This window comes from Astatotilapia calliptera, chromosome 22 (genome assembly GCF_964374335.1).
Source record: "Astatotilapia calliptera chromosome 22, fAstCal68.1, whole genome shotgun sequence".
In the NCBI taxonomy this organism is placed as follows: domain Eukaryota; kingdom Metazoa; phylum Chordata; class Actinopteri; order Cichliformes; family Cichlidae; genus Astatotilapia; species Astatotilapia calliptera.
Genome location: NC_137442.1, coordinates 17607810 through 17631023, shown reverse-complemented (window position 1 = coordinate 17631023; position 23214 = coordinate 17607810). Strand labels below are relative to the sequence as shown.

General features: G+C 41.8%; 6 protein-coding genes across 15 annotated transcripts in view; 2 read left to right on the top strand and 4 right to left on the bottom strand.

Moving 5' to 3' along the window:
• Positions 1-660: 660 nt before the first annotated feature.
• On the bottom strand, positions 661-3527 carry LOC113014126 (tyrosyl-DNA phosphodiesterase 2-like). Its single transcript, XM_026155439.2, has 7 exons — positions 3480-3527; positions 2720-2799; positions 2458-2631; positions 2247-2338; positions 1470-1588; positions 1221-1391; positions 661-1134 (listed from the first exon to the last, which is right to left on the bottom strand). The coding sequence occupies exons 2-7, from the start codon at positions 2770-2772 to the stop codon at positions 853-855; spliced, it is 891 nt and encodes a 296-aa protein (XP_026011224.2). The 5' UTR covers positions 2773-2799; positions 3480-3527; the 3' UTR covers positions 661-852.
• A 2229-nt stretch (positions 3528-5756) lies between these two features.
• tdp2b (tyrosyl-DNA phosphodiesterase 2b) lies at positions 5757-8926 on the bottom strand. Of its 3 annotated transcripts, none has more exons than XM_080296592.1 (8): positions 8804-8926; positions 8351-8529; positions 7993-8117; positions 7757-7906; positions 7520-7611; positions 6596-6714; positions 6335-6505; positions 5757-6248 (listed from the first exon to the last, which is right to left on the bottom strand). In XM_080296592.1, the coding sequence occupies exons 2-8, from the start codon at positions 8495-8497 to the stop codon at positions 5967-5969; spliced, it is 1086 nt and encodes a 361-aa protein (XP_080152718.1). In that variant the 5' UTR covers positions 8498-8529; positions 8804-8926; the 3' UTR covers positions 5757-5966. The 3 variants fall into 3 exon arrangements, with proteins under 3 accessions (XP_080152718.1, XP_080152719.1, XP_026011221.1); XM_080296593.1 differs by having other exon boundaries at positions 8790-8808; XM_026155436.2 differs by lacking the exon at positions 8804-8926 and having other exon boundaries at positions 8351-8615.
• Positions 8770-11061, top strand: acot13 (acyl-CoA thioesterase 13). Its single transcript, XM_026155444.2, has 3 exons — positions 8770-9025; positions 9136-9320; positions 10624-11061. The coding sequence occupies exons 1-3, from the start codon at positions 8942-8944 to the stop codon at positions 10781-10783; spliced, it is 429 nt and encodes a 142-aa protein (XP_026011229.1). The 5' UTR covers positions 8770-8941; the 3' UTR covers positions 10784-11061.
• Position 11062: 1 nt separating this feature from the next.
• c22h6orf62 (chromosome 22 C6orf62 homolog) lies at positions 11063-14791 on the bottom strand. Its single transcript, XM_026155440.2, has 5 exons — positions 13433-14791; positions 13161-13337; positions 12953-13078; positions 12516-12650; positions 11063-12404 (listed from the first exon to the last, which is right to left on the bottom strand). The coding sequence occupies exons 1-5, from the start codon at positions 13559-13561 to the stop codon at positions 12279-12281; spliced, it is 693 nt and encodes a 230-aa protein (XP_026011225.1). The 5' UTR covers positions 13562-14791; the 3' UTR covers positions 11063-12278.
• A 236-nt stretch (positions 14792-15027) lies between these two features.
• On the top strand, positions 15028-18804 carry gmnn (geminin DNA replication inhibitor). 3 transcript variants are annotated; one of them, XM_080296594.1, is made up of 8 exons: positions 15205-15249; positions 15580-15651; positions 15935-15998; positions 16618-16710; positions 16825-16978; positions 17065-17147; positions 17459-17569; positions 18093-18804. In XM_080296594.1, the coding sequence occupies exons 4-8, from the start codon at positions 16645-16647 to the stop codon at positions 18276-18278; spliced, it is 600 nt and encodes a 199-aa protein (XP_080152720.1). In that variant the 5' UTR covers positions 15205-15249; positions 15580-15651; positions 15935-15998; positions 16618-16644; the 3' UTR covers positions 18279-18804. The 3 variants fall into 3 exon arrangements, with proteins under 3 accessions (XP_026011226.2, XP_080152720.1, XP_026011227.2); XM_026155441.2 differs by lacking the exon at positions 15935-15998 and having other exon boundaries at positions 15028-15249; XM_026155442.2 differs by lacking the exon at positions 15935-15998 and having other exon boundaries at positions 15208-15259.
• A 2841-nt stretch (positions 18805-21645) lies between these two features.
• The window catches only part of ripor2 (RHO family interacting cell polarization regulator 2), a 65701-nt gene continuing 64132 nt past the window's right edge, over positions 21646-23214 (bottom strand). For all 6 annotated transcript variants that reach the window (XM_026155601.2, XM_026155600.2, XM_026155605.2 and 3 more), the window contains 3 exons: positions 23096-23179; positions 22905-22995; positions 21646-22019 (listed from right to left, as the gene is read on the bottom strand). In XM_026155601.2, coding sequence (XP_026011386.2) covers positions 21919-22019; positions 22905-22995; positions 23096-23179 — 276 coding nt within the window. In that variant the 3' untranslated portion in view covers positions 21646-21918. The remainder of the gene's footprint in view (positions 22020-22904; positions 22996-23095; positions 23180-23214) is intronic.

Sequence of the window (23214 nt, the reverse complement as noted above, 5' to 3'; positions counted from 1 at the left end):
TATGATAAGCTTATGTTGAGGTGAACAGAAGAGGAGGACAGGGACAGGTGCTGCTAGGGCGAGACAGACGTCTCTTGCAGAGTCCTTTAGTGCTGCAGGCAGGCAACATGCTCAAATAGCGCACGTCAGTTTTTTTATTTCTATATGATTATTCTGCATTATTAAACAATAAAAACAAGTTGTCTGTCCTCTAATCATTATGAAGCAATATGGTTATGTTATTATTACAATTACATAATACAATTATATATTGTATTATGAAATGCAATGAAACATTACGTTTTTGTACAGAGTATCGGTATCGGATCAGTATCGCCGATACCACCCTGAATTTTACTTGGTATCGGATCGGAAAGGAAATCAGTAGTATCGCACATCACTACTCACCATTACGACTTCCCATAACACTGCTTCTTGTGTTTGTCAGTGTTTGAACAGTTGCGATTAAACTGTGTACTGCTCTCTAGTGGTCTAATGTTTGTATTACACACAGAGTGACTTCACAGTAGGGTTTCTCATGCTGTGTGTGGTGTTTTTCAGTCCCAACTCCATCCACCGAGGAAGATCATGTAATAAGGTTAAAAGCTGAAGAGCTGTCAGACTTCTGTTTGGACTTTTCATCCATCAATGTAAGTGTACATCAAAACAAAGACATTATAATTCATTGGTACTTTTCATATTTTAATTTGTCATTTTAACCACATAAAACACTTAAGCAGACACACATTAGAGGATAAAACTGATTAAAATAAAGTGAGGAACATCTTCCTGCATAGTGTTACAGTCATTTAAAGAGTGGCTGATCTAAAATAAAATGCTTAACTGTCATGTTTTTGGTTGTTTTGTGTAGTTCTATTCAGCTGAGAAGGTGCAGTAGATTCCCCAGTGATCACTAGAGTAGCGGCCACAGTCCAGCTTCTCCAGCCCCACCAAGGCCATGTGATCAGGAGCCAGACGTGGGATTCCACGTCTGATGGCCGGGCGGAAGTAGATTCTATCAAAGCGGCAGCGAGCGACAAAGGGAAAAGTTTTGTTGTTGTTGGCAGAGGTGTCCCACGTGTAGCGGCAGTGCTCCTGTTTGCCCAGTCGCTCCCACACATCACAGACAGTTGCAGGCAGGCCCACCTTGGTCACCTGAGACGGGTCCAGAGAAAAGAATTACTGTGATTACTTGTTATAAGTTTACTGGCTGTATCTGAGTGGAAGGAGCAGCGTCTGACCTCCGCATCCCTCAGGTTTGTGTCTCCCCCAAACACAACGGTGACATCATCAGGTGCGTGTTTCAACCTCCGCTTCACCACATGCAGCTGATTCAGACGCTCTGCAGTATTTTCCTTACAGCTCTCAAAGTGGGATGTCATCAGGCACAGCTTCTGACCGTTGACGATCACCTGAGCTTTGGAAACGAAAATGTTCCTGAGCATCACTTATGGAGACGAAAAAAATATCAGAGATGATTTTGCACACACCTGAGCGACCAGCAGGTTCCTCCTCATCTTAGTGGTGGGATAAGCTACCATCTCGCTCTCCACAAGTTTGACTCGTGACTTTTTCAGCAACATCCCTGTGAAGCAACCGTTCCGACCACCTGATCAACACAAAAGGAAGAGAAAGATGGAGACTTTTAAGCTTTGGTTCCCCTTCAAATCAAATCTTTAGTCAATGATTTGTTTATTCTTTGAGTATTAGTTCCTAGCTCTTCTTCCATGTTTCTAGTTCTGTTCCCTGGTTGATCTTATCTGTGTCTCAGTGTTTGTGTTACTTCCTGGATTTTTTGTCTTGTGTGTGTTGTTCAGTCTGTCTCGTTAGTCAGATTTTGTTCACCCTTGTTCCCTGGTGTGTCCTATCTCCTTGATTACCTCATGTGCACTTAAGCCCTTAGAGTTTGTTCAAGTTTTACTCTGCCTTATCTTTTGTAAAGGTTGCCTTTTGCCAGCTAATAAAGCTCTGCTTTGAGTTTAGTTTGTCTGGCAAGTCCTTAATTTGGGTGCACGAACCGTTTGCCACACAGCTGTCCCACAACAGTAATAAGCATGTAGTCTCAGTACAAAGTTTTATAGTCAGGTTTTATAAAAACAGTGAAGGAAGAACACAGATGTTACTAATATTGACTAAAGTCCTTAACAGCTCTCTTCATGTGTTACATGAAGTCAAAGCAAAGCAGCTCAGCTGCATTCAGCCATTAATCACCATTTGATCATTCATACCTGTGCCTTTCCTACCTGTATCTATCTGACATACTGTACCTTCAATCATCAGGTAGTTGACGAGCTGTTCCTTCAAGAACTGGACATAAGGGGGAACGAGCTCCTGCAGGAACACCACATCAGGGTTGTGTCTGTATTTACAGAGATTTACTTTAATAATATTAAATGTCACATATGTACAGCTTTTAGGAAAATGTTGCATTTTCTCCAAACAATGCCTAAAAGTGTGAAAAGTGTAACAGGTACTTACAAGTTTAAATATTTAACCAGGCCTCTGGAACGCTCTGGACGTTTTTCCAAATCAAACCCGTCCACATTCCAGGTGATCAGGGACAGTTTAAAATCCTCTTCTTCTGAGGGTTTCTGTGTAGCAGCAGGACTGGCAGCAGGACTTCCATCTGGACTGTCTACAGCCAAATCCATCCTGGAAGTTTTTCCACAGTCAGTCAGCTAAAATACAAAGAGTCATAGGTAACCTTCACCATACATAGGAGAACAGACAGCAGACTTACCAGTCATCTGGAGTAGTATCTTCACCACTGTGTGTTTCAGAGTCACTCTCCATGTCTGCTTCAACAAGTTAGTTCTCTCTCTGAAATAAAGGTGACAGGAAGATTATGCACTGTTTAAGTCATAAAACACACACACACACACACACACACACACACACACACACACACACACACACACACACACACACACACACACACACACACACACACACACACAGGTTTGGTTTCAATATACCCAGGCAGTTTCCCAGTATGTGTATATAACTTTTTTCGTGTCCTTGGTAAAGTATGTTTACATGTTCTAGCTCCACCCATTCTATCAAGGTTTAATATTTTTTATACCAACCTTAAATAAACATACGTACAGAGAAAGGCCAGTGAGCAGACAAAGCAATGAAAGCAACAACAGAGGTTCAGAAAGTATCACGATATGTAAATGTAAGTGTAACCCGTTCATGTGTTACGCCTGTTGTTCTGCGTTGTGTTCTGCAACACAGAAATATGTGTTCGATCTGTGTGTGTCATGCGACTGCCAGTACACCTCTCCTCCGGCCATGCTGAAAGGAGCTGTGCCTGCAGCTTCATTAATACTACATTAATATAACGAATCAAATACAACAAATTGTTTTAAAACATTAACTTAAGCTCTCAAAAACAAAAAGCACAAAATAAATAATATGTCACTGAAAAAACATCAAAACAACTTATAAGAACAATAAATGAAAGACTGCATCTCCAAAACATAAGAACATCTCCATACCTGCAACACAGAAATATGTGTTCGATCTGTGTGTGTCACGCGACTGCCAGTACACCTCGCTTGACGAGCAGAGTGAAGCTGACCCCCCACCCACTTGAAACGTAAAGGCAAATAGGCGGAGCGGTTAGTGCTACGTTTGTGCAGATTTGTGCAGGTAAAATTAGCGTTTGTGCTGCTACGGTTTCCGAGATATTAAACTTTATTTTATAGGTCATTCAAAGGTCACCATCCCCCCAGACTGCTCCAAAACGGGCCAAAATGGTCTACTTTTTTAGTGCTACGTTTGTGCTGGTTTGTGCAGGTAAAATTAGCGTTTGTGCTGCTTCTGTTTTAAAGATATTAATGAAAATGGAAAGGTCAACCAGCCCCCCCATATTACCCAAATCCAACAAAAGTGGTATCAAACGTTTGTGCTACGTTTGTGCTGGTTTGTGCTGCAAAGATTTTCGTTTGTGCTGCTATCATTTTAAAGATATTAATAACAATTTCTAGAGGTCATCAGAGGTCAACCAGTCCCCCCACATTAATTAAATCAAACAAAATGGGTGTCAATCAACTGTGCTACGTTTGTGCTGGTTTGTGCTGCTAAAATTTTCGTTTGTGCTGCTTCTGTTTTAAAGATATTAATGAAAATGTAAAGGTCAAAAGGTCAACCAGCCCCCCCACATTACCCAAATCCAACAAAAGTGGTATCAAACGTTTGTGCTGGTTTGTGCTGCAGAAATTTTTGTTTGTGCCGTTATTATTTTAAAGATATTAACAAAAATTTCTAGAGGTCAACCAGCCCCCCCATATTAATGGAATCAAACAAAATGGATGTCAAACGTTTGTGCTGGTTTGTGCTGCAAAAATGTTTGTTTGTGCTGCTAACATTTTAAAATGTTTAATAAAATAACGTCTTGATGCGTGCTTAATCATCCAGGTAAGTAAATCCCAAAAGGTTGATTCTGTTCATCTGGACATTTTCAGTTGGAGAAACGTTTCGTCACTCATCCAAGTGACTTCTTCAGTCTCAGCTGACTGTAGGTTTCCCCAACCATATAAACAGTACATTTGCATAGTGAAGGAAACTAGCGCCACTGAATGAACAATGTGCCGGGGGGTTAATTCCATGATTGTTAGTATGCAAATTCTTATGACCATTGATCAATGACAACTAATCAAAGCCTATTGATCAATGGCCATGAGTACCATTCACAGAAAGTGGGGAATGGCTACAATCACAGCATTGTAGGATGGCGAAAGATGTACCCTTGGGCCCCCCTTCTCGATCCAGAGATGGTCAGCATCCTGACAGCCCGATGGACGAAGCTGTCTCTCAGTCTGCTGGTTCTGGCCCGGAGGCTCTTCAGTATCCTTCCTGATGGCAGCAAACTGAAGACGCTGTTGAAGGGATGAGTGGAGTCACCTGTAATGGAGACGACCTTCCAGATGAGGCAGGTGCAGTAGATCTCCTGGGGAGGGAGGCAAGAGAGGTCCCCACAATGCTCTCGGCTGCTCTCACTACCCGTTGTCATTTTTTCCTGCAGAACCCAATGCAGGAGTCATACCACACAGTGATGCAGCTGGTGACGATACTCTCAACTGTGCCTCTGTAAAAGGTGCTCATAATGGGGGTTGAATCTCTTGTGCTTCTCAGTTTGCAGAGGAAGTAGAGTCACTGTTGGTCTTCTCCACATTCAGGGACAGGTTGTTGTTGCTGTACCACTCTGGCAGATGGTTAACTTCACCCCTGTAGTAGATCTCGTCGTGGGTCAGCAGAGTGAAGAGAAGGGAGCTCAACACACATCCTTGGGGAGCCCCCGTATTCCGTGTTCTTGGGCTGGAGGTAAGTAAGTAAAGACTTACATAATAAACACAAAATCACTGCCCTAGAACAGCTGGAACAGGCTCCAGCCCCTGAATTGGATACACAGAAGAGAGTGGATGGATAGTACTGCATCTAGCTGTTGAAACAGTGGCTCAACAGCTTCAGTCATATGCATGTAGTGCTTAAAAGTTAGGACTTCCCATAACACTACTCTCAGTCCTGTAAGTCAGTGTTTGAACAGTTGCTACTCAACTGTGTACTGCCCTCTAGTGGCCTGATGTGTGTATTACATACAGAGTGACATCACAGTAGGGTTTCTCATGCTGTGTGTGGTGTTTTTCAGTCCCAACTCCATCCACTGAGGAAGATCATGTAACAAGGTTAAAAGCTGAAGAGCTGTCAGACTTCTGTTAATGGACTCTCCCCCCCAATCAGTGCAAGTGTATAATAAAACAAAGACATTGTAATTTATTGGTACTTTTCATTTTTTTAATTTGTCATTTTAACCACATAAAACACTTAAGCAGACACACATTAGAGTATAAAACTGATTAAATTAAGGTGAATCGTTTACCGGCAATAAGAACATCTTCCTGCATAGCATTACTGTCATTTAAAGAGCGGCTGATCTAAAATAAAATGCTTAACTGTCATGTTTTTGGTTGTTTTGTGTAGTTCTATTCAGCTGTGAAGGTGGAGTAGATTCCCCAGTGATCACTAGTGTAGCGGCCACAGTCCAGCTTCTCCAGCCCCACCAAGGCCATGTGATCAGGGGCCAGACGAGGGACTCCATCCTTGGTAGCCGAGCGGAAGTAGATTCTGTCAAAGCGGCAGCGACTGACATACGGAACAGTTTTGTTGTTGTTGGCTTTAGTATCCCATGTGTAGCGGCAGTGCTCCTGTTTGCCCAGTCGCTCCCACACATCACAGACAGTTGCAGGCAGGCCCACCTTGGTCACCTGAGACGGGTCCAGAGAAAAGAATTACTGTGATTACTTGTTACAAGTTTACTGGCTGTATGTGAGTGGAAGGAGCAGCGTCTGACCTCCGCATCCCTCAGGTTTGTGTCTCCCCCAAACACAACGGTGACATCATCAGGTGCCTCTGACATCCTCTGCATCACCACATGCAGCTGTTTCATCCGCTCTGCAGCATATCCCTTACAGCTCTCAAAGTGGGATGTCATCAGGCACAGCTTCTGGCTGTTGACGATCACCTGATTTTTGGAAAGGAAAATGGTCCTAAGTATCCCGTTCCGCAGAACTTATGCACATGAAGAAAATATCAGAGATGATTTTGCACACACCTGAGCAACAAGCAGGTTCCTCATCATCTGAGTGGTGGGATAAGCTACTATCTCACGCTCCACAAATTTGACTCGTGACTTTTTCAGCAACATCCCTGTGAAGTAACCTTCCTCACCACCTGGTCAACACAAGTCAAGAGGAAGATGGAGACTTTTAAGCTTTGGTTCCCCTTCACATCAAATCTTTAGTCAAGGTATGCTGATACACATAAGTATCAATATCATGTGCAAACTGTATGTGTACAGAGATACTTAACGGTTGTGGTCAGTTTACATTTAGTCATTGTATGTATCAATGTCGTGGTAATATGGGCGCTTTTAATGACTACTTTGAACTGTCCTATTTCCAGTGTGCAATGATTGTAAAGCTTACATCTTCAATGAGTGAAAAAAAATTGAAAGTCTGAATTCATTTGAGATTTTCTCTAATCCACACAGAGTCAAAAGTATGCTTACAGACTCAAATAAACATATACACTCTGACTTGAATGTTTTAATAAGTGGTGCTGAAGACTAAAATGTCTTAACTGTACAAGTCAATAAAAGCCCTAAAATTACCATGAGACACCCCTTTTACTCCTACTCTGCAACCTTCCATGCCTATTCAAGTCAGTGTTGACCCGATGTGCAGTTACATTTCTCTGGAGGTCCACGTTAGGTTATGCAGACGGTTACCTCGTGGGCTTAAAATGAGCTTCCTGTCACAGTTCCCGCAGAAGTATAATCCCCATATTAGTACAACAGTCAGAATTTATAAACGCAGTGAAAGAAGAACACAGATGTCACTAATATCTACAAATGTCTCTAATGGCTCTGCTAATGCGACACTGAGGGAAACCAAAGCAGTTCAACTGCATTCAGCCATTAATGACCATTTTATCGTTCACATGAGTGCTTTGCCTAACTGTATCTAACATACTGTACCTTCAATCATCAGGTAGCTGACAGCCCGTTTCTTCAAGTACTGGACATACGGGGGAATGAGCTCCTGCAGGAACACCACGTCAGGAGTGTATCTATGAAACAAAAAAAATAAAACAATTAAAGTAAAAACAATTACTTTACTTACATTAACTATCAAATATATAGAACTTTGAGCAAAATGTAAAATTTCCTCCAAATGATGCCTAAAACTGTGCAACAACTGTAGCACATGCTTACAAGACTAAATATGAACACAGGCCTCTGGCACGCTCTGCAATGTTGTCCGTATCAAGTCCGTCCACGTTCCAGGTGATCATGGACAGTTTACCATCATCTTCTTCTGAAGGTTTCCGTGTGGTAGCAGGACTGTCTGCAGTCAAATCTATGCTGCAAATGTTTCCACAGACAGTTTGGCTAAAATGAACAGAGTCATAAGTAAACGTCACCATACACAGAAAAGACAGCAGACTCACCAGTTTGCAGCAGGGGCATCTTCAACCTTCTGCCTCTTAGCTTTGGGGGTGGTGTCTTTCTCTGGAAGCTCCTCAACATCAAACACTCTCTCCATGTCTGCCTCAAAGAATGAGTTCAAGGCTCTCTGAAGGAAAAGAGACAGGAATGTGCTGCTTATCACAGGACTAAAAAATAAAATAAATATCAGGACTTGGCTGTATATACATCCGTATTCCAGCATCAGCATCAATGTAATGTTTTTAGCTACAGGCTCTCATTTAATCAGTAAAATAACCCGCAGCTGTGCTGAGTGCAATTAAAAGTGCCCATTTGGACTCCGGCTACAACACCAGAGTTACACTCAGCTGGTGTATGTACCTCCATCTCCCAGTCATTCTCAGCCAGGTAGCACTGAGCCACGGCGCTTTCAGTTCCCGCTATGGCTGCAAACTCGTCACAGAGGCGGCTTCTTTTTTCCTCCAAGTTAGAAACTGACGGTGTGTCCGACTCCGAGGTAGAAGCCATCTTTATTAGACACCAGTTTTGCACAAGTACATCTGAAATAAAGAATTAAAACCAAACATTAGCCCATCTTTGCTCTCTGCAAGTTCTCTAAGGTGTACCCATGAAATACGTCCGGGTGAACTTGCTAAACAGTTTCTAATTCGGATAAATTGAAGCTTTAAATAAGACTTTTTAGGGTTGATATACCATTTCATAAGACTCCATACCATTAAAATATACTTTTTATTATAAAAAATATTTAACTAAAAGAAGGCTTGGAAAAAAACTATTAGCATTAAAATTTTATACGCACGCGGCGCTGTTTACCTTCTTTACTGTGGCTGGCCAGTTAAAGTTTCACCCGGACCGTTTTGCGGCACGCCAGTTTCCGGCGGTGTAAGATAAACAGAAGTTTGACATTGGCTGCATGAAAAGGTGTTAAATACACACACCTTGTCGTTAACAATGGCTTCGCTTACTTTAAATTCCTTAAAACATGTAATGAGAGCTATGGTGGATAGCCCAGGCTTCGACAGGGTACTTAGCAAGGTAAATATGGACAGTTTGTGCAAATTAGTTTTTTGGTTTAAGCGCAGAAAAAAGCCGGATCGTGTCTGTATTGTTGCGCTGACATAAAAACAACTCTGTGTTTTCTTCAGGTGGACATTTTGTCTGCCAGCCCCGGTAAAGTGGTGTGTGAGATGCGGGTAGAAGAAGAGCACACAAACCGGGGAGGGACGCTGCACGGTGGGCTAACAGCCACACTGGTTGATATCGTCTCCACCATAGCTATCATGCACAGTGAGAGGGGGGCACCGGGGGTCAGCGTGGATATGAATATAACGTGAGTCCATAACTATTGTAAGCCTTTCTGGGAACAGGTTCTACCCCTCAAAACTCTGGCATAAGGCAGATCTGCCTGTAAAAAGTAGCAAGCAGGGTTCAAGGTTCAATTGAAATATGTAAAATGAACCTTCACAGGGTCCTACAACACGGACCCAGCCACCAACCAGACTTGTGCTCGTGTAGGGTTATTTTCATGCAAAAACTAAATATTTTTACTTTTATCTGTCACCTTTTGTACATTATACTATTTTTGTTTTCCTCATAAATGGGTAAATGTGAACACTTAGTCCAAAATTACTTTACTATCTTTATTCTATTTATCTGTGCTCAGGATAGACACCAGTTTGTGGAGTGACCAGGGCTAGGGACAGGTCAGGTTGAGTGGTTTGGAGAGGCTGAGATGGTTTTAGCATTTTCACACAAATATAACAGGCTTGTTCCTTTATGTTTAACACATTAAGTTTTTATTTCTCATCGCTGTGCACCTTCAAACAGCAAACCAATTTGAACCTAAATTAAAGGAATAGTAACACATACAAGACAGTCCTACTGGTGTATCCATCAGCTGGGCTTATCGCACACAAGATGAAAAAGGAAAAAAAAAATTACCTGCGTATCATTTATAGCACTATACTCAGGGGGTTAAGGTGACATTCAGAACTGTGTTTTTTCTTAATAAGCTGTGGTCACTGTATTTCAGCATCTAGCTTAGAACTGCAGAAGAGGAACAAGCATAAAGGGGATGATGCAGAGGGTTGGTGTGATGCTAGGGATAGGATGACATGGAGAAAGATGGCAACTCCTGAAGGGAGCAGCCAGAATAGGAAGAGCTTTGCACTCAGAAATGAGGATATTTAATACCACTTAAACTGTAGTGTTCGGCCTCTCTGTGAGGTCAAAGTCATGAAGAGTGATGAGTCATGACCCCACATTTGAGAGAAAAGTACTTTAAAATATATATACACCGGTAGTTTTTTTCCCCCTTGTTGATTAGAATTTTTATTTGCTTTGGTTTACAGAATTGCCCAGTAAGAAAATGGTCCCTGGCTTGATCCCAGGAGACAAATCCCTTTGGGGTTTCATCCGATGTGTTAATGCAGGGCAGGGAGCAGCCGAAAGTAGCTTTATTCACTTATTGCCAAGACTAAAGGATAAATGTTGAAAGTCAGAAATAACATACTCAGCTTAGCGCACTGAGGGTTAAGTTACACCTCACAGGATTAAATTTAACCTCCTGCAGGCTTTCCTAATCTGGCTGATAATTTCCCCGATAAACTACAAAAGCTGTCACTGTGTCATAGGTACATGAACGCTGCCAAGATGGGAGAAGATGTTCTCATCACCGCTCAGGTTCTGAAACAGGGACGGAGTCTGGCGTTTGCCACAGTGGACCTCACCAACAAGGTTACAGGGAAGATCATCGCACAAGGAAGACACACCAAACATCTTGGCAGCAGCTGAAGCTTCTCCACTCTGTATCTGTCTGTAGTGTCAAAGCAAGAGTGACGATGTAAACAGCTTCTCTCTGTCTGTAAATAAGTTTGTAATCAGTACTTCAGTGGTGGGTGTCACAACGCTTGGGCTACGAGCTGGTGGTTACTTGATGCTTATTTCCTGCTGTTAAATATTTGCCAATAACTTAAATTGACACCAGTGGTTATTGTATGATCAGAGCCCCTTGTCATTGAAAGACTGTATCAATGATTTGTGCGCATGCAATAAAAGAAAATGGACAAAGAGTGATGCTTTCAGAATTTGCACTGTATTGGGATATGCTCAGCAGTATTGATTTGAGAACCAACAGAGAAAAAAAAACTCCAGAAGTTACACGCCTTACATCCTTTTAAAGTGAACACACTGAATCAACAAGGAGCAAAATTATATGTGCGTAATATTCTTTGACAAGCAAGCCTGCAAAACCCAATTTAATTTGATGAGCATGGTGGCAAATCATCTAACTTTTAGTAGGTCAAATAAAAATAAGAGAATTAGCTTTCAGCAACTTTTGTTAGGTATGTTAAACAATAAATGTCGCCATTTCAGTTACTCACCAACCCACATCCCCAATAAAACAAACATAAAAACATCATTTCAGTAGCTCAATGGAATAGTGCTTGAACAGTGAACATGACCCTCAACGTCTAACCAACTTTGTGTGTATAACACCTTTCAAGTCACTCAAGGTTTTAGCGAAGGCTTGCCTAGCATGTTTCAGAGGAAAGCAAATGACACCAAACCATCTTTGAAAGTCCAGCAAAATAACTAAGGCTGTTTAAAAGAAGCGATACCTACACCATATGATTTGACAGATACTGTTCATCTCATTATCTCTTTGCTTACACGGGTGTTTAAACACCTCTCCACACCTGTCCTCGGTCACAAGACTGCGTAAAGTTGTTCTAGACACCTGCGTGACATTACAAACTTTAACAATCATTTCTTATGACAACAAGGATATAAAACGCGTCCATGTGAGAACCACCATGATGACCTGTGTATTGTTTGTTCCTGTTCTGATGCAACATAAAGAGTTCCTTCAATGACCGGTGCTGTTGACAGTGCAGCTCCAAGAGAACAACCAACCACTCAAAATCAATGTTCGTGCAGGTTCAAATGAACAAAAATAGGTGAGTGAGAAGCAGGGAATGAGGAGGAAGTGGAAAAAAAGGTGAGGGATAAATCCAAAAATGGTAGGGAGAAGAGGGGTGGGGGCACACTGGGAGCATGAGGCAGAAAAAAAATGAAGGATGGGAACTCAATCAGATTCAGGTCAGGGAAGGTAGAACGAGTAGAAACAAAAAAGGAGATCCAAGCATAAGTTCACATCTTAAAGGGAAAAAAGGATGGAGATGAGTACATCAATTTGCTTCTGAAGGCTTAGGCAAGAGGAAGGGAAAAAGGCTTTTTTTTTTTCTTTTTCATTCCCCCTCCGTGTGGCTGGGTGGAGCAAGAAGCCTTAATCAGGCATATAAGGGCGGAGGTGATCCTCGATGTCTCCCACACCCCAGCAGGTCAGCTGGTCCTGGGGCAAGTACAGGCAGAGGCTGCACAACTTGAAAACTGTGGCCTTGGTTTTAGGAGTCTGAAAGAATGTGGACAACATTTGTGATAAAGTGTGTTAACAAGACCATTTCAGGGTTTTTTCCTCCTCTTTTTAGGAGAATTACATTTTATTTTCAGCGATGCGACATACCTGTAAGTGCTGTCTATCCATGAAGAGAAATACAGACTGAGTTGGGTTGTTCATGACCATTCCAGCCTTGTCTTTACGACCCAAAGCATGCATGCACTGCTTCTCGTAGTCTCCATGATGAAATTCAAACTTGGCCTGTAAATAAGACAGACTTAAGAACTAAGGACAAAGTTTTGTTATGTAAAGTCTCAGTTTCCCAGACACAGATTAAGCCTAGTCTCAGGCTACAAACTCGCAGTGTTTCGTGTTAGTTGAGGACTGAACTTCATACATATCTGGGAAACTGGCTGCAAAATTGAATTTGCTGATAAGATGCTTTTTTTTTACTATTTAAAATTGCTACACTGTGAAGATGATTTAAAAAAATAGAGTGTACACAAAGATGATATTTTTAACTTTCTATAGTTCTGACCAAACCTAAGGTGATAAGGACTGACCTGAACAGGCCTAAAGGGTTCATCATCGGCCCCCTTCCATCTGGAGAACAGCAGACAGACGATCTTCTCAATATCGTTGCGTGGCCATAGGATAAAATCCATTTCCTGAGTGCAGCCTATCACATCCTGTAAAAACACAGACAGCTAACATGACACAAAATGTTTACTTTTCCATACACTCCCCCTTTCAAATGGTATTGTGTCTCACCCTTCGCATTGACTGGTATCGGGGTGCGTGTAGTTGCACAACGTCTTTTTGCAGGAGCTCTATTGAACTCTCGAGAGAGTAGCTGGAATCGCGCACACCTCGTAGGATATTTTCTTCATAGTTGTTGGTCATCACTGGCACAACTTCGGCTACCTCAAAAAGTGCTGACTTCTTCTTCTGTAATGAAAAAAATTGGAGGGGGGATATTTTAAGGCATTGCTTTGGTTGTACAATGAGGAACAAACATGAGTGGATCTGTAGTGCTGGCAAACCTTTTCTTTGAAAACGAAGGCTATATAAATCTTGAAGTCAAACTGATCAGCCAAAGATTCCCTTTTCTTCCGAAGTTGAGCTCGAAGTCGATTTCGTGTTTGATTTCTGCGTGAAGTTGGGTCCCCCATGGTTGGAATTCGATGGTAGTGTCTTCTCCTCTTCTGCAGTATATTTTGGCTAAACTCTCTACTTTCTGTTTGATAAAGGATGGAGCTGGCTACCCTTTGCAGAAACAACGCATCAAAACTCTAGGCTAAATCCTCAGTATACCAACTACGAACTTAAAAGGTCATAAAAATCTTAAACAAAACTAAGTCATTTCGATTGTTTTGTTAAAAAAAGGGCAGTGTTGAGGAGGGGGGGAATGGTCGACAAGCTAAGACTACATCTCCTTTATGCTTGATCAGAAATCCATGTTTTAAGACATGACTTTCAAGGACCGTGAGCTTCGTTTTTCAACCTGCCATGGAGGGATTACAACAAAGATTTAAATTAAAACAGCAACTCAAATGACTCAACTTTTCCCTCCTATAGATGGTACTGAAATCAGCAGAAAGCGCTGCTGCAAAAACCCATATCGCTAGTTTTCTGCAATTGAGATTGTGGACTACAGCAAGCAGACAAATATTCTATCGTTTGGGTCATTTCAAAGTCCCTCATCCATGGCTGTCTTTTTGCTTCCGTGCAGACACTGTTATGTGCGTGTTATAGACGGACTGGGGATACAGACGAAGATGGCAGGTAAACACAGATGCCAGGAGATATTGGCACCGGGTAACATCGAAGACTACTGCGAAAGTAACTTGACATTTCCGTGACTTTTACTGCCACTCATTTGGCCCAGAGCCTGTGTCGTTGCTGCCACTGCCGATAGTCATGATGTGGGCGTATTTTTAGCACACTAGCTAAGGTGAGCTAGCAGGCTAATCTAGGCATTCACTTCCGACACTAACTAGTAGTGAGCCAGCGATATAGCTACATCTTATCATCTGACTGATTGGCTTAATTGAGGCCTATGTGTGATCACCTAGCTTAGCGTACAGTCATCTTTAAACGCGTTTACATTTCCCCCACCTCCTCGGCTCAATGTGACTGCCAGTGCTGTTTGAGGCTAAGAAACCAGCGGGCTTCACTCACTAACCGTTTACACCATTTTCGCTAAATGTAATGCGCTTCAGTCGTGCCTTGTTAACTACTTCATCGACAAAAAAACAGAATCAGCCCAGGGGAATCAATTATAGCCAATCAACGACAGCAGTTGAATGGCGAAATAATTGTTAGCTAAACAAAAAAAATCAACCCCCCGCTTTCCACGTCTGAAGTTTCGAGGTGTTTGCTGCGCTTGTTTTCTTTCTCTCCTTTTCTTCAGTCGTCACAACCTCCGGCTCGCCCTGCCGCATGCCATGTCAAGATAAATCGACAATCCAGCTCAAGTCCTCCGTTCTTTCAGTCGACATGTGGAGTTTTCTGTCTCCCGGCGGGCCCATATTTAACGACGTGTCGTCCAACGTTTTTTCCGTTTGGTTTCTTTGTTTGCGTGTTTTTTTTAGGTAGCTAATAATGGCACATACAAGCTAGACGGTCTACAGCCTCCCCCAAAATGGCTGCACAGTCAACTACAAAGATATGACGTGCCTTGACATGTGACCGCACGAGGGGAAAAAAACAACGGTGCAAAAAAAATAATTCTTTGTGAGCATGCGCCTCACTGGCCTCTTGCTCACGTGACGGAGTGGGCGTATTTAAGCCTCTGGCGCGGGAGTATCGGAGAAGAGTCGAGCGAACGGGAAACCGAGGTTAAGAAAAAGCAGGCAGGGTAAGTTCTGGTAATGTTTTTAATTAATTAATTTTTTTTATCTACAGTTATATCACATTAAGTATAGTTCACGTCGGCTAATTTGCCTTCTTTAAACGTGGCTGATTGGTTTTCCTTAAGATCCAGCTGACTCGAGGCCTTCTTACCATGGCTTATTTTAAAAGTGGGGAAACTTAGACCATATGATCCTTTCCTTATAGAGTAGCGTTTCTAAGTGGGTAGAATCACTAGTCAATGGTAAGCTAGACAGCTAGAGGTTTAATTTTTTTTTAAATATAATTTTTGCTAATTAAAAATCAAGTTCTTTGTCTACTACTTGTCCTGGCTCAGGTTTCGAGAAAAAAAATGAACGTCAGTGGAAAAGTAAAGCAGAGCCACCAGAAGTCCAATGAGAACATAAAGGTAAGTACAAAGACTTTTAAGTTGTTTCGTCATTTTGTCTTTCAAGTGTAAACATTGGTGGTAATTATTTCCCTAGTAGTGCTCAAATATCTCCTATACTACCTTTCTTGGGTGACTGGTATCATTTTAGAGAGCTTCTCATGAAATTCTTATTTTTTTCGGGTGAGGGTCAGTATTTTTATTTAAACTCAAACCAAAAACTTCCATGTAAATATAGAAGGCCAAGATTGCCTCTTCCATTTATTGTTGTCTTAATTCTTTTATATTAACATGTATAATCCAGCTGCAGCAGTCTCTGGACATGTAGTCTCAACAGAACAAAGCCATCTACTGTAAGTGGCTTGAAGGTCAGTCCTAAAGGACACTTCAGGGTTGGGTTGTGTGGAAAGGCACTTAAATGTGGTATTTCCTGTAAAGTGGTATTTAAATTCGTCATATTGCTGAGCAGCTCGGTGTCTTATTGCTTACACTTAAACAAAATTACATTTGTTTTGGTTTCTACTTTGCTGTTCCTTAAGGAAAAGGCCCACTCACAACTTAATCACCCATTATACAAAACACCCCAGCAGTCTTGTGAAGCTGTGGCCAAACATTAACAAATTATGTTTTCTGGCTGCTCTGTAACGATCATTGGAGAGACTTTCCCACGGCTGTTAAGAATTTGTGCCCTACCCGCGCTTTGCACACCTGTAGGTCTGTTGCACATGGCATTGCTGTTGTGGCACCTCACTTATGCCCTTTCTCCTGGTGACAGTGTAACTAAAGTAAAGCTTGTGAAGTGATGCTAATCCTTGCTGAATAGAAGCTTTGAGAATGAGAACATGGGTTCTGCTACTTTCCCATGTGATTCAATCTTTAGTTTCTAAAGGCTAATCAGGGGGAGGGGGAGTCTACCTTCTGTTTTGTTAGCATGTTGTAATCTAATCAGATATACAGTAACGGTTACTTGTGTTGGATGCCTTTCAGAGCCTTCTCACACCTTCTCAAAAGACTATGGGACCTGCCAGGCAAACCCTGCAAGTTCGTCAGGTTAACTCAGACCTGGGGAGGTCAGCTAAGGTTTGTAGTAGCTGTCCAAATTGGCTTGCATAAGATTAAGACTTGTAGATGTTGAATCACTCATGAAAATTGCATCTTTCAAGCCTAAATTTTGGAAATGATTTGTTTTTTTAGGCCGGAAAGGTTGGTCCAAAGCGGAAGAATTGGACAGCTGAGCAAATCAGAGGATCAAAGAGGGTCAAGGTGGAAGTCAAATCCACTCAAACAGAAGCAGCTGATGGGTTAATAGATGGCATGTCCAAAGAAGCATATGAGCTCATGGTCAAAGGTAGAGAAGGCAGCACGGTGCGCTAGATGGTCACAAATTTTCACTTTATCTCAAACTCTGATCTAAACCCTCTGCTGCTGTTGTAGAAACTCCACCTTCCACCTACTGGAAAGAGGTAGCAGAGGAGCGACGGAAAGCACTGTACAATGTTCTACAGGAGAATGAGAAGGTGAGTTAATCACTGAGATTCTGCTAATGTTTAGCTGCAAACTGAGCTGTTCCCACGCTCCCACTGACACACTTGACCTTTGGCTACTGACCAGCTGGCACTTGAGTAGCTCTGAAGCTCACTGAATTCTCCTCTATATAAAAGGTGCTGATGCTGGCATTTTTCTGCATTCACTACTTCACGATTCCTGTAACTCCTAAATTGTTTGGCTAGATTGCCTGTACAGTGTATTAACGTGAAGCAGTTTTCTGGTTTAGACCTTCCATGTGTAGGAGGTTGTCTTAACTTTGTGTTTGCATTTGTTGTTTCAGCTCCACAAAAGCATAGAGGCCAGAGATGAGCAGCTAACGAAGCTTCAGAGTGAAAATGAAGAGCTGCAGGAGCTCGCTCAACATGTCCAGTACATGGCTGACATGATTGAGGTAAGTATTAAAATTTGACTGCACATTGAGTTGTGGCGAAAAACTATGTTAATCTTATCAGTTGTGTACCAACATTACTGTGGACAGTTTTGAGAAAGTGGAACTGGAGGGATGCACCAGGAAGCTTAAAATGTATGGCTAAACAAACTTTAAACAGATTGGAGTTCAGTTTATTGGTGCAGCCTCAACCGTTTCAGTGTCTTCTTTTTTCCACTCGGGGGAAAATAAACTGCCCATCCTGTCTAGAGATGCTTTGCATAATTAAATCTTAACACTATATGCGTCTGATCAAGTTTTACAAATCTGGCTACTTGCTGCAACATTGCAATTACAATTTTGGACTCATTCTGTTTAATCAGTGGGCACAAAGTAGTAACTTGGTGGTAAAAATTTCAGCCTTTTGAGCTAAACCCAAATTCCCTGAGCAGAGTACTTAACCAGGTGGAGAGCTGCATGGATAAACTGGACAGGACTGCACAGATGGGTCTGTTGGTAAATTAAACTTGGTGTACTCTCTTTTTAGAGACTGACTGGGAAATCTCCTGACAATCTGGAGGAGCTCAGAGGGATTGCCTTTGATGAAGATGAGGCTGAACATGAAGGCGACGACTTGGCAGATCAGAGTGAAAACTATCCAGACTACAGTTACGGCTCTGCAGAAGAGCTATCGGATGATGAAGAACCAGGACCCTCAGGACTCCAGAACTAATACTGCATGACTGAGTAAGCTTTGACTGCAACGAGTACTTCGTTTGAAGGAGATGAGCTCTAAATTCAGCCTGCAATTTTTATTTTTTTTTAAATATATTTTTCATCATTGCTCAAGTTTAAGGGTCTTAAGAAACTAAGCCAGTGAAGGTTTCCTTTAACAGAAGACCCCTTGATGTGTCATAGTAAGAAAAGTACAGATGTGAACTAAGCTGCTGGAACCTGAAAGACTTCCATGTCAGGGTGTCCACAACCATTAGTCTAAAAGAAGTTTACCTTGGCCAGGTGAAACTAAAATGCTTGTCCAACGTGCTTCTTTTGGCACTTGATTTGTCTTGTGGCTCCTGTTGAGCGACAGTGTTTACAAATTTTACTTGAACACCTGTTTTTCCCTGTTGTGATAAGTTAAATGTGCACTGTTGGTCAGTTATTTACTGCCAGATGTGGCAAAGAGCATGGCCCTGAAATGTTGCCTCACTGTAAAATTTTGAAGTTGGTGTAAATAAACTTTATATTTTAAATCTTGACACTTATTGAAGCTTGTAGTTCTTGCTGAACCTAAAGGGTGAAGTTGCTACAGAAATGAGAAAATTATAAATGGGTATGCTAGGGACTTGGGGGGGGTGAAGACTCCAGTCGGTCCACTTGGTGGTGTTGGGATAAATCTTGATTCTTTTATCTGTATTTTGAGAAGCGTTGCAGCTTTTCTCACTGATAAAGACCTCCTCGATAGCCTGTCATACTACAGCAAAGTGACACACAACTGACCTCAACTAGAGATGTCTTTGTTACTGTGCTATGGAAGGAAAAACTGACTTGCACTGGTGCTCCGGCCCATTTAGGATCAGAATATGCTGTATGTGGCTCACAATGTAAAATGAGTTTGACATCGCTGGCTTAGGCTGTCCCATATGGAAAAGAAATGGTAAACTTATGTGATTACTCATGAAAGTGGCCACGTTCTCATTACTTTCATTGTTTTAGTAAGTATCCAAAACATACAAGTTTCATTATATAATTTTTCAAGGGATCTTATGTTTTCACTCATGCTTTTCATACAAGTTTCACACAAGACAGATACAAACTTTATAAGATTTATATATCTTTTCCATATGGGGTGTCAAATCTACACAACTAAAACTATTTTTTTTTTTTTTGGTGTGTTAAGCTTGTATGCCCACTTTTCCGTATAAAATCTAGCTGCTGTGTAGTTGTAACAGTCCGATTACGTATGGATTTGCATATACTCATTAGTATTAATTTAAAACAGCAGTAGGACTTAAAAAAAACAAAACATTCTATTTAAGACTGAATGGGCTCCAGCCCCCTCACGACCCTGACAAGGATAAGCAGAAGAGAATGGATGGACTCCGTGTGGGGAAAGAGAAATCCAGTTTTTAATTATGCAAAAATAAACTTTATTGCAACTTCTTGATGAGCAGAGGAACCACGACGGAGAAGAGCAGTGTGCAACCACATGAATCAGTACTGAAGCTATTGACCAAGAAGATGGATGAAGTTCAGTTTCAGCAGTTATTATTAAAACCTAAATTAAACGTGCACATTTCGCCACCTTGTATTATATACGGTGCTAAGGAACTGAACAGTCCACCAATTAACTTGTTAAACAGGTCAACAGCGAGTTTGTGAAGAGAGAGAATTAAACACAGTGAGTTACTGGACCAAAATACTGTAATGCTGTTCACATCTCAAAAAGGAATTTAAATTTGGACCACGTTTTGCAAAAGGCTGCATGAAAGTAAAAAAGAAACAACTTTTAGTATCAACTTCACGCATTTACAGATTATATTACAAAAAGAATACCTTTCATAAAAATACTAACCGCTTGCTTTTTAATATGGCTTTTGGATTGTGCAGTTACAACCAGATGTAACGAGATCCTCATATTACGGGTTTGCCTTTTTTTCCTTTTTGTGCTTCCAAAGATAAGTCTGAGGGTTCTGGTCCAAATGTACACGCTGTATTGAAAATACATTCTCCTGGATGAGCTCTTATTAAAAGACCGTTTTAAAATCCCAAGATTTTTCCTTTGGTTATAGTAAATCTACTTAATAAAGTAACATCTCTATCATATAAATGCCCCGTTAGTTTGGGGACCTTTTAGGGAAAACAAAATCTATAATTACTATTAGCAAATCTTAATATTCTCCAAAATAACAATCTAATATAATTAAATTGAAAATAAACTCCAATTATAATCAAACACGAGTCGTATGGTAAAAACACAGAGGCCTTTTTAAACAAAAGACATTAATTCAAATACCAGACCTGAAAGTAGAGCATAAATATACAATCATTTACATAACAATGTGGTCTGCTCTAATACAAAATAACTTGACAGAATATTAGAATAACAAGGAGTAAATAATAAATATATGACATGTGAGCTTCTAAGTTTTGTCACTGTGCAGCAGCACCAGACTCAGTAGTACAGTTACAATGAGAAAAGCTGGAGATAGATGCCTGCCCTGGGTCAGTGTTCCCATTAAACCGTTCGCATGGAGCAGGCCAAAAGCTTAATGTCTTATCCTGCTATCAGCTCGCGTGCTGCCTCAACTGATCCTCTCTGCACAACTGCCAAGAAAGTGCATTCTCATGAGGTCCTCTGCCTAGTTTATTGCCCTCGACTGGCTCCTGACCTTGTAGGAAAAACAAACAAAACATACATTTACAAAGAGTATTTGTGTAATGTGCCAGCTCAGCCACAACGAGGCTCAAAAGGTCAAAAGCTGACGATATCAAATGGGCTTCACGTGTCAGCCAGGTGCAAAAAAAAGGAAAAAAAAAAAATCACATATGTACAGAAAAAATTGCACTTGTTAAACTGCAAGTAGGAGAAATCTCAGACGCAAACTGCTGCGTGAGTGAACACTGGGCACTGTGCTAAACCCCCGTCTCCCCTGGACCGCTGTGACCTCATCTTATTAATGTTCCTCCCTGCCAAAAAACACACAGGTCTTTCAACCACACGAGGATCCCTGAAAATTACGTCTTGAACACAACCACGTGTATCACGTGTAAACTAAGCCATATTTACACGCCTTACAACAGTGCAGGTCTTCCGAAAGCGTCAGAAAGCACTTCTAATCTAGGTGAACGCATGTTAACAGTGATTATACAAAGATCATAGTATATTGCGTGGTACAATAAATCTGTAAAACTTGAGATTATTCAGAGAGTGCGTGAGACGGGTGTTCTCGGAAGCCTTTTTGACAGGAGGGTGAAGACCCGGTGCTTGATTTCCACAGTCTTTGGAGCAGCTCTCAGCCGCTTTGTGTCCAGTCAAAATTTGTGCTTTTCAATTCAACTTAACGTGACCGGTGTGTGCCTGGCTCAGACAGCAGGATGAGGAGGAGGAGTGTAAGCGTGCGTCAGGAGGGGTCTAGGTTGTGTGTCCTCGTGGTTAAGACAACTTGTTTGGTGTTACTTCCTTTCAGGAGGCAGTGAGTAACAGTGATTAACTGCAGTTTAAGTGAAAACGTTTGTTGTTGCTAGAAAGCAGATCGATGAACAGATTAGTCGTTAACGGCCCTGTGAGGTGTGCTGTGTGGGTTGAGCTAAGGAGGCAAGTGCTGTCCTCGGAGGTCCGGGTGCAGTCCTTTTATCTTTTCAGTGATGGCTCAGAAGGCAGTGGTGACGGTGTTTCCTCGCCGTGTGCCCAGACGGATCATCTCCCCCGGCACAGTGTCCAGCTGCTCGTACGCCAGGCGCCCCTCCTCACCTGCAAGCAGCAAAAAGAGATTATTAGAAATAATGTGTCCATAGTCACCTTTCACATAACTACTGAAGGGGAGAACGGGGAAAAGCTACAATTTACTGATGGTACACAAACGCCTCATGCGCAGTTAGTTAAAAAGTGAATGTTTTGCAGAGAGGACAGCTTTACAGATACATTCATTAAGTGTGTGTGGGACTGTCACAGATTGTCTAACTTTCACAAAGACTGTTTCACACAATGTTCACTGAAATGGCATCAAACTCGGCGCTGAACTTACTGGTGTCTCCAGCAAGATGCCTGCATATTTTGCTGGGAATCGGGTAAAACTGGTTGACAAGGGTTAAGAATGAAACTTTGGACGAAGGCCAGAAGGAGCAACAGAATCTTCTAAAAATATTAGTGAGAATAAATCACTTGGCAAATGAAAGGTCGCTGGTTTGAATTTGCGTCAGGAAGGGCTTTGCCAAACCAAACGTGCAGCGTTGCCTGCTGAGGCGATCTCTTGTGGTGAAGGAGCAGCTAAAAGTAGCTTCTGTTAGTAATGACCACCTACTTCTCAGATGGCAGTATTCGTATCCCCACAATCAAGATTATGGCAGAAAGAAGGCAACGGAAGGACGTAACAAATTGACAAAAGAAAATATAAGAATCTGCATGCTGAGTTAAAACCCTCGGCGTTTGAGAAAAGTTGCCTTCAATGTAAGATTTTAAAGCGTCTGCAGAGAAAGTGTTGAAGCTCAAACATCTGCCCCAGAAAACAAGCAAGAGAAAACGTGTTTTTCTTGGAATTTACCGTCAACACTGCAATTAAACACATCTTAATAGCACTATAGTGTGTAAATGACCTCATGGCAGTTGTGTATAAAATGCAGTGGATTTGTTACGCACCGAACGTGAGCAGGGTTTCTATGGCCACGTGACGCAGCTCTTCGTCGGCTGAATCGCACAGCGCTACCACTGCTCTGATGCTCTCGACTGCCTGCGCACACAAACAAGATAAAAATGTAAAAATCCAAAGGACATGTTTCTCTTTATTGCATAAAACTGCTGTTTGCACAGTTTAGTAAACAACTACTGACCTCCAGACAGCTGAGAGCTGAGCAGGCTGCCCTCTGACTCTGCACTCCAGCCTCCGACAGTGCCTGGGTGTAGCACTCCACTGCCTGCAGACACACAAACAACCATTAAAAATGTGGCT